The sequence below is a fragment of the Desmodus rotundus genome, chromosome 12, assembly GCF_022682495.2.
Source record: "Desmodus rotundus isolate HL8 chromosome 12, HLdesRot8A.1, whole genome shotgun sequence".
Classification (NCBI taxonomy): Eukaryota; Metazoa; Chordata; class Mammalia; order Chiroptera; family Phyllostomidae; genus Desmodus; species Desmodus rotundus.
This window is the reverse complement of record NC_071398.1, coordinates 7161647-7175006: the sequence shown is the minus strand read 5'-3', so window position 1 is coordinate 7175006 and position 13360 is coordinate 7161647. Positions and strand designations below refer to the sequence as shown.

General features: G+C 53.6%; 1 protein-coding gene across 4 annotated transcripts in view; it reads right to left on the bottom strand.

Moving 5' to 3' along the window:
* The window catches only part of SLC6A2 (solute carrier family 6 member 2), a 54528-nt gene that overhangs the window by 17072 nt on the left and 24096 nt on the right, over positions 1–13360 (bottom strand). For all 4 annotated transcript variants that reach the window (XM_053915287.1, XM_053915290.1, XM_053915292.1 and 1 more), the window contains 3 exons: positions 8985–9116; positions 6777–7014; positions 20–158 (listed from right to left, as the gene is read on the bottom strand). In XM_053915287.1, the coding sequence (XP_053771262.1) occupies positions 20–158; positions 6777–7014; positions 8985–9116 (509 nt within the window). The remainder of the gene's footprint in view (positions 1–19; positions 159–6776; positions 7015–8984; positions 9117–13360) is intronic.

Below are 13360 nucleotides of genomic sequence, written 5' to 3'. Positions count from 1 at the left end.
AGAGGAGCAAAGGCACTACCTTTCCCGACGTCTTCACTCCTTTCCAGAGGCTGAAGAACAGGATGACGACAACGACCAGGAGGCAGAGCAGGAGCTGCCACTGGGGCAGGCCGATATCGTGGATCCCACTGCTCTCATGGAGGTGCAGGACTCCGCGCCTGCCAGGGGGACAGGGGAGGGCCGGGGAGGTGCCGTCAGTCAGGGTCTCAACCATGGCCCATCTCTGCTTGTGCACGTGAGGGAGACAGGCCACAGCCCTGCATCTCCTGGGGCCTGTCTGCGCATGGCGGCTGGCCTGGGCCCAGCCAGTCATCAGGGAGACTTCCCGCTCCGGGCTGCTTTTTAAGCAGAAACAACACCTCCCTGGTGCCTCCCGCAGGCCTGGTCCGGGGTGGTTATTAATAGGAAGGTCCCCGCCCTCATAGTCAGAGCATCAGGGCTCTGTAGGAGTGGTGGGGAAACTGTACCCCCAGGGGACATTGGAAAGTTTGGCGATGTCTTTGATGTCACAACTTGGGGAACGGGGCTTGCTGTCGGCATGGCCAGAGTACAGACTAGGGACATACTGCAATGCACAGGACAGCCTGGGACATCCAAGAATTATCTGGTCCAAAGCTGCCACGTTGCTGAGGTTATGTAGGAGTCCCTGGTCCAGGGGCTGAGACAACAGCCAACACTTCTCCCACCTGGAATATCTGCTAAAGCTGAGGGTATTTGCGTCCTGTGCCCTAACAATTCTGCTCCTGGGCGTTTACCCAATAGAAGTGTGGACATATCTTCTCCAGAACACATGTTCCAGAATGTTCATAGCAGTGTTATTCATAATGACCCCGACTGCAAAATACTCAAATATGCATCGACAGGAAAATAGACCAACTTTGATGTAGTCATAAAGTGGAATATTGTACAGGAACGTGCTCGGTGTAGACGCATCCCCACAGGTGACTTTGCTCACATAAAATTCCATGAGAAAGACGCCAAAACCCGAACAATGCTTGCTTTCTGTATGGTTCCATTAATACAACGTATAACAATTGGAAAAACTAACCGAAGGGGTCGGAAGTTGGGAAAGGCCGACTCTGGGTGGGGGTGGGGATCCTGATGGGGAGGGGACGCAGTGTGGCCTTTGGGACACCAGCCAGTTATGTGTCTCCATCTGGGAGTCTGTTACATGGCTGTGTTCCATGTGTGACATTTGCTGAGCTGTCACTCAACAGCATTCACTTCTCTGTAATACAGTATCTGTCCTTCAATGAAACCAGTGGAATAAGCATCCGTGGGGTTGGAGGACACTCTGCAGTGAATGGTGGGAGAGGGAACTGCGGATGAGGTGACAACTGCTCGTTAGAATCTGGTGAAGCCCATTAGGATCTAGCGAGGGTCCAAGACGACCCATCGATGACCTCGTGGGCCAGGACCCGGGGGAGGGAGGGTCCACACCACAGTGCACACCCTTGCAAGATAAAAAAGCAGAGCTGTCCCCACAGAGAGGGGTGGGGGGAGCCCCTCACACACAGCACCTTCCTTGGGGGGCTTCTGTCCTAGCACTGGAGGCAGCATTAAACCCACAGTCACGATGACAGCTGACAAGGGCTGGGACGACTGGGGGAGCAGTGTGGTATCCAGAACTGGCCTCTGCCCGGTCCCCCTCGGCACCTCACACCCAGAGGCTGCTGTCAGCACATACTTCCCCATGCCCTTCCAGGCCCAGCGTCAATGTCACCTCCTCCAGGAGGCCTCCATGATCACTCCTGATACACATCTGTTAACCCTTTCAGTTCGGTGGCTCTTGGCTCATGTCCCAAGCAGGGCCTGCTCCTGCAACATCAGGGCTGCCTGTATCCAAGGCTCGACTGGGATGAGGAGAGAGATTTCTAGCAACCTTTCTTGCTAGAAGAAAATGAGCCCAGGACCACCCTCAGGGGAAGTGAGAAGGAAAGAGGATCAATCTCACACTCTCACTTCTGTAAGCAGCCCGCCCCCCTGACTTATAAATCCCTCGTCCTTCTGTCCAGTTCTCTCCTGCTGCCCAGGGCGACCATCCATTCCCCTGTACGAGCTTAACTTCCTGAGTCTCACTCAGCAGGGTTTGCCCTCAGCCATGGGTCCATTCAGCACATGCCTGGTGAATCAATTCACACCATGTAAAAGGCGATATAGCTTAATAGATGCGCTTCTCTGGAGGGCTGCTCTAACCCAAAAGGTTGCATCAATGGGAAAGTTTTACACACTGCAATGAATAAGTTAGAGAATAGTCATATTCCCCCCCCCTTCCTTTCCTTCTCTTCTTTTTTTCCCACATCCCCATAGAGAAATACGAGGTGAGGGAAATGTAATTTTGAGGCCTGTCCACAAGAACGGAGCCGCCACTGGAGGTTTTAAATAAATGGCTGACATCTGGGCCCTGCTGTCAACTGATGGAATTAGAACCCTCGGGGAGTGGGGCTGGGGCACCAGTGTCCCCAAAAGTCCCTGGAGGACTTGTCCGGGCAGCCAAAGTGGAGACCCAGTGAATGACAGCCCTGCCCCAGTGGCAGGCTTCTTCGGGGTGAACTGAAGCCTTCCGGAAGCTGCCTTTGCTTTCCTGGCGAAACGAGGTTGGCTTTCTGCTCCAAAGGGAAAAAAGACCATGACAGGCTCACAGAAAGTGGGCCTGAAATAGTTTGGAAGCCTGGGTGTCGGAGGAGCCCACAGAATCCGAGGCGGATGGCTGCCCTCGCTGGAAGCCGTGCATCAGACCCTGGAAGGTTCTAGACTTGTGGGGAAAATGTGCACTCAAGCCCGGACACTTGGTCAGCGTATCCTTGGGCAGGAGTTCAACTTTGCTCCCGGGCAGCGGAGGGACAGGAAGCCACGCTGGGCGCTGTGTATGTTGTGCTGACTCAGACATTCGTTCATGCATTCATTCCAAATCGGTGCCTGTCGTTTGCAGGGTCACAGGGACGTGGCACAGAGATGGTCCAGGCTCCCCACTGGCCCGGCCACCAGCTACCCTGTGGCCTGGACCCTATCACTGATTCCATAAACTCCACACATCTGCGGTGAGCCAGGCAGTGTGCAAGGGGCCGTGGACAAGCAGGTGATGGCTCGGCCACGTGAAGCTCCCAGGCCAGGGGACAATCGCTGGTGCGAACACTCCCCATTCTGAGCCTGTTTCCTCCTCACAAAAACGGCTCACAATGCGGGGAACTCGCAGGATGGGAGACAATGCCTGGAACCCAGGAAGTGTTAACAAATGGTGTGGTCACTATCAGGACAGCGTCCTGGTTTCCAGAGCAGCAGGAGCCTGCCAAGGAGCTAAGGAGCACCCAGGAAACTCTGCCAGGGAGTCACATGGCGGGCTTCATGGAGGAGGGGGCCTTCTCTGGCCTGGGGGAAGGCAGGTGAATTGAGAGGTGACGCACAGATGTGGTTGGGGCAGAGATGGGGGATGGGGGATGGGGGAAGTAGACAGGCATCCATGTCTACAAACGAGCATGCATGAATGAATGAGCAGAGCTGTGTGGGAGATCGAGGCCCCCAGAGACCCTCCTCCTGGCCCACCTGCCCACAGTCCCCAGGCCAGATGTTGTGGCTGTAAACGACTCACCCTGCCTCAGTTTCCCCTGCAATGCGCCTCTGTGTCTGGCCCCTCCTAGTCCTATCTCTTGGTCAGCTTCCCCCACTCCCTCCCTCATGGCCTTGCCCCAGGCCAGACCCCCATTCTCTTCCCCAGGACAACTGTAGAAGCCCCCCACTCCCCACGACCCTGGTCTCTCTGTTCAGTTGGCTCCTTACATCCACTGTCTGTGCCGCTGGAGGAGCCCCTGACCCACTGGAAGTTCTGTTCTAACCTCATCCCTCCTGCCCCCAAATGCTCAGAGACCCTCATGACCTAAAACAGTGGTTCTCCCTGGGGCAATGCTGGTGCTGCCTCCCAGGGACATGTGGCCAGATCTGGAGACACACCTGGACAGGGTACTATTGGTATGTGGTGAGCAGAGGCCAGGGGTGCTGCTGAATTTCTGAAATGCATAGGACATAAAATTATCCAGCCCCAAATGTCAAAAGTCTCGAGATTGAGAAACCCTGGTTAAAAGCATGAAGACATAGGCCTTTCTGAATCCCAGGCCCTTCCCAATGGCCCAGTGACCCCCTGCCTTGCGCCCTGCCTCCGGCTCCTGGCAACGCGTCATTCCATAATCATAGGAAGCTCTCATTGATTTGAGCCTTGGGAATTGGTATTTCTTTTTGCCTAGAACACATCCCCAGCCCGATTTGTCTGCCTGGCAAATTCCTTGCTCTGCTAGTCTCAAACACGATGTCCTGGCTATGGCTCCTTCCCTGTGGAGTAGGGGGGAGAGGGAGAGGAGGGAAGGGGGAGAGAGGAAGAGAGGAAGAAGAGACGTGAAAGGAAAGGAAAAGGGTGAGGGGAGGGGAGGGGAGGGTGGCAAGCACTGAACATATCAAAAAAGACAGAAAACCAAAATCGGATACTGAACTCACCTGACTTAATTCTGCCTCTTCCCATTGCTTTATGGGCTAAGTATGAATGCCTCTAGCATCCAATCAGCAGGCTGAAATGCCCCTAGCAGGCCCAGGGAACACCACAGGCAGGTGACGTCCACCTTCAGGGCTGAACAGGCTGACTCCCAAGATGAGGAATGTGAACCCGGCCTCCTCTCCCCAGCAGGCCCAAGCCTTGGGGTTAGTTAGCTCACATAGCTTGGGTTTGCTGGAGCCTCCCCAGCCACCTAATGAAAATGAATCACGGTGACGCATGTGGTCCAGGCTTTCCGAAGTCTGTGGGCCAAACGGGCTTAGTTTCTCACTTGACATTTAAGTGCAGGGTGTTGGAGGAGGGGCAGAGGGGCATTTCTCTTCCCACCAGGATCAGGCGGGGGTAGAGGTGGACCCAGGGTGCCCTCGTACAGATAGGGTCCCAGAGCATCGAGGTTGCTTTGAGCCGCTGGCTGTTTGGCATCAGGCCCGGAGCCTGGAGAGAATAGCGGTTTTGTTCCCGTGAATGATACGTTCAATCCATCAGCCTAAATGAGTACAAGATGGTAACAGAACTGGCCAGCAGACTCTGAGGAAGGAGCAACAGCTAACCTCCCCAGCGCTGGCTCTCGGAGTCCTATTTGCTGGGTCCCCAGACTGAGAGGGGTTGACTTGTAAAGTACAAACATTTGGATAACAGGGCCATGTGCCATCGAAAGAAAACCCAGAGGCAGCCCATGACTTCGAGACTTTGAAGCTCATGAAAGCAGGCTCCAGGTGAGAAAGGGGAGCTTGGGATGGACTCCTGTCTGCCTAGAGAGACTCTTGCATACCTGTCCCCGGACACCCCATTGCAGACTCAGACAGGAGGAGGAGAAAGACAGGAGGGAGGCCTGGGGGCACGGGGTGGGGGGGGGCGGTGGAGAACCTCGACTTGGACAGCCAGGGTTCTGCTCCCGGTTCTGCCTCTTATCTAAATACTGAGCCTCCATGTTCTTATCTGTGAAATGGGAGTAATTTCCACTGACAGGAACTGTGAAGGCCCAATGGGACTTGGATGGGAAGGGGTGCTTGGTGGCTGACTCGTGGTGACTGTGAAGCTTGGCAAGGGAGGAGCCAGGCTTAAAAAGAGGGGATAGGGGAGGGGAGGGAAAGGGAGGGGAGGGGAGGAGAGAGGAACTCTGCGGAGCAGACAGCTGTGACAACAAGCCTTGGATTCTGCTCCCCACTCTAACCCCCAGCCCCTTCAGCCTGCGCAGGAGAAGGTCATCCTTTCCCACCACATTCTGTTCACAGCTGAGCCTGAAGGAAGTTCGGGGCTGTGGTTAAGTTAAAGTACGCAAGCAGGGTCTTGAAACCCAGCTCACCTCTCCCTCCTGCTGGGCGTCTCTGCTGGGCGTCTCTCCTGGGGCGGACTGGCAGGCCAGTTAAGATGGCAGAGGAGGAATCAAGTGATAACTAGACTGGAGGCGAGTTCGTCCTTTTCTGTTTTCATTTGTAAGCACAAGTGTTGCCAAGAGCAGAAAGGAAAAGGCGGGCTTTTTCCTCCACCGTGCAATGACGACGGGGCAAGCATGGAACCAATTACAAGTCTCCACAGTACCCTCTCCTCCTGGCACGATTCACAGTCACAAACTAGGAAGGCCTGACACCTCCAGCCACAAGCCCTCCAAAGGTCTGGCATTTTCTGAGGCAAGGCGCCTCAGGAGAAAGTGGAGGAGGCTGCAGATTTCCCGCGATGTGACACTGGGGGGCTGTCAGCCTGACCCCAGCAAGAATCTCATTCTGTCTGAGATGGGACAGTGCAGTGGCCAGGCCAGGGGCTCCAAGCCCTGGCTGGCTATTAGAATCTCAGAGGAACTATTAATACAAGTCCCCCTGGCTGACTTCATCCGTTCTTATGACACCTCCTCATAGAAGCCCTCCCTGACTACCTTTACCCCCACAGTCACTTTCTACCATCTGGCTGGTTTTTGTTCCTTAGGGCACTTACACTCCCTAAAATGTGTTTTATTTCCTCAATGCCGCATCCACTCTCTAAAACATTCTTGCTTCTTTACCTGAGTGCTCGGGCATTGTCTCTCCACCCCCACTCTCCTGTGCCTGAACACAATCTCATCCCGCTGCTTTGTCCACGGCTGTACCCTCAACTCCTAGCCCAGGGTCAGCACATATTGGAAATGATGACCAGCATGCCCCCTGCCTCTCCTGTGGCTTTCCTTAGCATTTGGCTCAGGTGCTGCCCAGCACAGGTCTCAGTGTGCCCACTCGAACAGGATGAGGGGTGGAGGACTTACTCGTAGAACTCTGCTGCCGGCGTGAACTTGTACTTGGAGTACTTGGTGTGGTTGCCCAGCACGGAGGCGTTGAGGAGCTTGGGGTCCGTGCAGTTGGGGCTGTTCCAGGCGTGGCCACAGTCGGTCCAGGGCAGGTTGAAGGTGAAAGAGGAGAAGAGGTAGTACAGGGACCAGGCGATGATGACATTGTAGTAGAAGCCAACGTAGAGGGCGATGAGGATCACCGCGTAGCCGACGCCTGGGTGGGAGCAGAGGGGCTAAGCAGGGCTCCCCTGGGTCCAGCCCAGAGCCAGCTCTCCTGGGGGGGGGGTTGACTCCAACCACTGCACCACCTGACCCCACGGCTTTCTTTTTCTGTAGCAGATCACCAGAGCCCCACCTGTGTCTCCCAGGCACCCACCATCCCTTTGCCCACACCCCACTCCCGCCCACACATGGGGCAAGCCAGATGTGCCAGGGCCCGAATGTCCCCAGGGAGCAGCAGGGTCAGGCATTGGAGCACAAGTATCTCAACTCCTCGCCTTGGGCAGGATGACACTAAGGCATGTTGCCTCTCTCTCCAGTGTGGCACTGAGCCCTTGGCCCATGGTGGAGCTGGCTTGTGGGCTGCCTCCCCTTCCCTGTCCCCTACTGATGTTTCCTGGGATCACCTCCCCAGATAGCTCCTTACATGAAATCCTTGTCTCAGGACCTGCTTCTGGAGAACCCCAGACAAGCACACCCTGATCAGAACTTCTGCCCCATGTTTCCTCGGGGTCCTGTTCTCAATCACCTGATTAATGTCCAACCTCATCTCCCTGAATGCATCAGAAGCTCCTTGAGGGCGAATTCTACAGCTTCTGTCTGCAGTAGGCATATTTTTTTGCTGCTCTGCATGGTTTTAAGAGAGTAGCCTTAAGTATTCTTATCATGAAAGGCTTGAATGAGGCTAATTCCTCACTTCCCTCGTCTAGCTAGAGGCACATCGCTCAGGCCTGGCCAATCAGAGCTGGGCTTCCCCACAGCCACAGTGATTGGTTTATTAGTAAGCACATGACTCAAGTCAAACCAATGACTGTCCTTTCTGGGACCTTTAATGAAGCAGTGATGATGTAAGAGATTTTTGTTTTATTTTGTCCTTGTTAAACTTGGTAGGATTTAATCTTGTTGCTGATGGATGGCTTTGCTAGCACTTGAGGAGACTGTGCCTGAGACAGAAGCTGATGCTGATGAAAACAGACTTGAGAAGGATGGGGAGGGATTCCAGATAACATTATGCAAGAACCTGGATCAAGGGCCCTGGCTGGTTGGCTCATTTGGCTAGAGCATCATCCCCATGTGCCAAGGTTGCAGGTTTGATTCCCCAGTCAGGGCACATTCAAGAATCAACCAACGAATGCAAAAATAAGTGGACCAACAAATCTATGTCTCTCTTTCTCTCTCTCCTCTTCTTCTCTCTAAAAATCAATTTAAAAAAACCAATAAATTCTCTTTTATATTCAGGCCACTTTGAGTAGGATTTCTGGAAGTAAAAAATAATTCCTAACTAATGCACTGATGTCTTACATGCGTCTTGCACCAGCTGGTACCTACTGAAGGACTGGACACATAGCTGGAGCTCGGGAGACACACGCTGGCTGAGAAGAGGCTCAGAGGAGTCACACTGGTGCTCAGGGCCCTCTGGGCCCAGCTCCCTGACCAGTGCGTGGGAGACACTAATTCTTGCTCCACGTCCTTCTCACAGCTGTACGGGGGCGAAGAAATGGCAGTTGCTATGGCCACTTCCTCCAGATGTGCCCTAAGTCCCAAATGCAAGCAGGCTTCCTCTTGTATCCCAGCTGTGATCGATTAGTTGTGGCTGTTGTATTAAGGACTATGAGGCAGCTTGCTGGCTGAGCCTGGAAATATCTGTGATCTATTTATCATGCCTGCCATGGGAGTAAGAGGGGCGAGTAGTGGTGTGTAGGCTGGGTACTTCTGAACCTCTGTATTTCCCACACAGAAAACTGACACCCTCTGGTCACTCAGCTGTAGAGTTGGGTTTTCACACTTTCTAGGTTTAAGCTATTTGTGAAACATCAAATGCTCTCCACGTAACTTTGAATGGGGGACATGTTTGAATGCCACGAGAGTGGTGGCTACCTCAGACCCCCCTCTGGAGCAGATTCTCCAGGGGCACCACGGAAGTCTTCCTGGACAACCTGGGACGCCCGCAAGCCCACTCTTTACCTTTGAAGAACGGGCAGATCTTCCACACCGTGGCCGCCCCTTCCCGGTTGTACTGGCCCAGAGCCAGCTCCATGTAGAAGAGGGGCATGCCGGCAATAATGAGGAACAGTGTGTAGGGGATCAGGAAGGCACCTGGGGGACACAGAGGCAGAGTGTGACCCCCCGGACCCCTGCCTTGCCTGGGCCTGCCCCGCACAGAGCCTGTGGACCCTCTCGGACCAGAGCTGCGAGGGTCCTCATTCCTCTGCCTGCCCCCCACCCACTTCCCGAGGGGTAGCATGTGGTAGGTAAATATGAGTTACACAGAGCAGTTAGGACAAATCATCGTAATGGTAATAAGTTGTTGTGCTAGTAATAGTCACAATAGTGAGGCCTGTCACCAATTCAGTAAACTCTGGGTTGATCAGAGCCACACAGGTGTGGTTCCCGCAGGCCTCTCCTAGCCTTTGACACACAGGCACACGGGGTGAGGCGCCACGAGGACGGTCCCGGGTGAGTCCGCACTTAAAGCGTGTTCAAGTGTGCGTACACACAGGCCTTTCCTTCCCTGAGCCCCACTCTGGGGCTGCCGCTGCCCCAAGCCCTTCCTTTCAGGGGTAAGAAAGTGGAGGCCAGACACGGGCAGATGGTGCCCAAGGTGACACATGACCGGGTTTCTCGCTTTGCTCATATCTCTGCCATTTTAAGGTCACGTGGGGCTTTCCTGAACTCAGTCTCACCAGACTCCTTTCAACCGGACAGGGTCATTATGTCCCCTCAGGGGACACTGAGGGCAGAGAAGGGAATCAAATTGGTCCTGTTTGCATGGCTGATTTGTGACCGAAGCAGGATTCAAATCCAGGCAGTTGAAGTGGAGCGCAGAGGCCGGAGGCTCAAGACTGACCAGGGAAGGCGCCCACGCGGACACTAGGGGGGCCCCTGGGCAGTGGGCAGCAACCGGTCCCTAGGAGGATCCCTGGGGGGATGAGATACGTCTGAGACCCAGCCTGGGGTGAGCTTAGCGGGCGCTGACTCAGCTGGGTGACTCTCTGGGACACATGCTCATCAGCCGGGGCTGATAAGACAACCACAGCAAAATGCCAAGTCCTTTTCCTGACGTGGCAGGAGGTGGCCGAGCCAGATGCACACTCTTCCCGCCGACAACCTTTGGCTGAGTTGCCGTAACCTTGGAAACCAAACCCTCTCATCCCCATCCACACCAAGGAAGGGAAGAAATCGGGAAATATTTAATGATGGCAACCTTAGAAATGTAATGTCTCCTACTGGGTTCCGGGCACTTTGCCTGCAACGTCTCATTCGATCTTCACAACCACCTTAATGTGCAAAGATTGTTTCTACTCCCATTTTATAGATGTGAACACTGAGGCTCCGAGCTAGCAGAAAAATGTGGCCATTGTGTGATGCGCAGGGTCAAATTCACTCAGCTCCTCAGACTGCCAGATCTCCACTTTCTTCCCAGGAAGCCCCGGGCTCTTAGGGACAAGGCCCGATGTGCCCGGAAACCCAGTGCCTTCTGTAGCAGCAATGGACCAGCAGGGTGGGCAGGAGGGAAGAAACTATTGGGAAGTGAGTGTGGCCTGTGTACCAGGCAGGGCACTGGACTCTGGACATCTGTGATCCCATCTATCCTCCCCAGAAGTCACTAGACGTCCACCTGCTATACCCATTTTGCAGAGGAGGAAACTGAGGCTTGGAGCTATTAAAGAGATGGGACTAGGCTCACCCAGCTGGTAAGTGATGGATCTGGGATTCAGATCTGCCAGAGCTTCACAGCCATTCTCAATGTATTCTGCAGATTCCAGAACATTCCAGCCTAGTGAAGGGCAGTCTTTGGTGGGGGGCAGTATTCTGAAACTGGGGATCAGGATGGGCCCAGCTAGGCCCCCTCATTTGTTGGTTGTGGGCTGGTCTACCACTCCAGCCCCTGCTCCAGGTTGGACTTCTTTGAAACAGCTACATGCCAACCTCTCTCTTCCTCTCCGCATTTCCTGCTTTCAGTCTCTACCCTCATCCCTCTCCCACGCAGATAGGGCTAGTCTGGCAGCGGAACCCATGTCTGTCTGTCAGGTAGGATAGACGGCAAACCAAGGCTGGGCGGAGGAGGGAGACCCTGCTGACTTAGCAGTCCTGAGCCCGGTCTGCTAAGGCTGCCAGGTATTCTGAGCAACACAGTCAAAACTGTGATGTGCAGCATGTGGGGAACCCTCGAGACTCTGTGTGCATCATCTCCACCAGCTGGGAAAGGGAAAACCTTGAGACTCTGTCTTCATCCCAAGGGCTAGAAGGGGGACGGGGAGGGTTCCACAGTGCCTTGATAAAGCCCATAAAACAACTGTGGTTGATTGCCCACCTCATGGTATGTATACAAAATGAACAAATGGAGTCTGGAGCAAAATAAGGATTCAGGCTAACAGACCCCCTCACCTTTGGGTCGTCCTGCCTCCCTGGGGGGAAGCTGGCACCAGCTTTACCCATCAACCCATGTGCAACTCCCTCACCCGCATCCTGCAAACTATGTAAGTCCTCAGAACAAAGCAGTCACTCTCCTGGCACCACCCTCCCCCCCACCCTTCCCAGCCTCTGGCCACCTTGCTCTTGCTGCCCTTGCGTTCGCTCTCCCGTTATAACTCAGAACTAATAGATTTTGCTTGCATGCTAGGAGGCTTGCAGGTCTGTAATTCTTTACTGTGCCAGCAAGAACTGAGTTTCTCCCAGAACATTAATTGGCGCTGTGACTCAGACGGTGGCTTGAACCCCTCCCTTTTTGTCTCCAGCCATTTGGAGTGCAAGTGAGCATGGTCTCTCATCCTTGGGGTAAAGGAGATGCTGCACTGTGTGGGGACGGCATTCAAACGTGTTAGGCCTATGTGTGGAGGTGGCAGCAATGAAATCTGTAATGAGTACTCAGTTCCACCTGGGCTCTGAAGACAAAAGAGGCACTTCCTCCCTCCAGCCTGAGTTCTCGGGTGTCCCTGTGTGAGTGGGGGCCTCGCAGAGGTGTCTGGGGTCAATCCCTAAAGGTGCAGGGGCCTCATAGGAAACTCCCATCACCCACCACATGGATTCCTTAGCCTTTTCTGCCTCTAAGCGTGGCCAGAAGTCAGTTTAAATCATTGGCCTGTCAAAAGCTTGCAGCATCTCTCTCCCCTCAGGTGGCTTCTTGCAGCATCTCTCTTCTCTAGCTCTTCAATTTGCATCCAAATACCTCCTGCAGGATCCGCAGGGACAGGCAATGTTACATTTGCCAGGTGAATATGTCTTGAGGAATTGCCACAGCCCGGGCACAGGTCAAGTATTAAAAGCCACAAAGGTGCTCGTGGCAAAGAAAGACACCTGTGAGGGAATCAGCTGGGAGGTGAACCAGGACTGAACGCTGGGTTCCCCGCCCCCCGCCAGCCACAGCAGAAGTCCTTGCAAGGAGAGGCAAAATATAAAGCAGTCACACACCCATCCCGCAGCGCATTCCACACTCAGGTTTAGCTCTGCGAGGAGGAAGCACGCTTTCAGCCTTTAGAGGGACGTGCTGGCTTTTCCAGATTCTCTTCTCCTAATTATGCCTTCTCTTCACTCAAATTTGCTTCATTCATAAGCTTCCCCCCTTTTTCATTCCATAATGTCCTCCTTAGGTCAGCTGTGTGGCAAGCTAATCGGGCTTAAGTTTTAAAGACTTATTACGCTTATTTTAGAAGGTTGTGTGTGTAAGTTGCAGAAGGATTGTGTGAGTTGCAGATGGCCTGTGCAAGTTGAGGAAGATTGTGGAGGGGGAAGAAACAGAAAGAGAAGGGATTAAGGGAGGGAAAGAAAGTGAAGGAGAAAGAAAGAATTAAGAAAGTGAAGGATTGTGAAGAAGATGGGTAAGAAGGAATACAGGAAAGAGAACATTATGGGAAGGAAGGACATTGGAGTAGGTAACTCAAGAAGGGAAATAGAAGTGGAAGAAGAAATAAGAAGGAAAAATGAGCATACAAGTCTTTGAAACACTGTAAATTCTAGACCTAGGAACTGCTAGGTCCTGGGAACAATAGGGTAATTAACCCCCTACGCAGGACTCCTTGCTGGTTGCAGGAAGAGCAGGGTGCCTGTCTCTCCAACACAGAGGAGAAAAGGAGACAATTTAAACTCAGGCCCTTTTAGGCCGCTGCTTGAAGCCTGAGCCTGATGTCTCAGCTGTTTTCTCCCTTCCAGCCTCAATCCTGAGCAGAGCAGGAGTTGGGGGGCAGGGGGAGGGGGTCAGGAGAGGGGGTTGAAGGCCACTGTAAAGGTGGAACAAACTGCTTCCCAGCTCACACCCAGGGAATAGTTGCCACAGTTTAACCCCTCAACTCCCTGCCTAAGCCTTTTTAGGTCCTAGAAGGATAAAAGAACTAATAAGACTC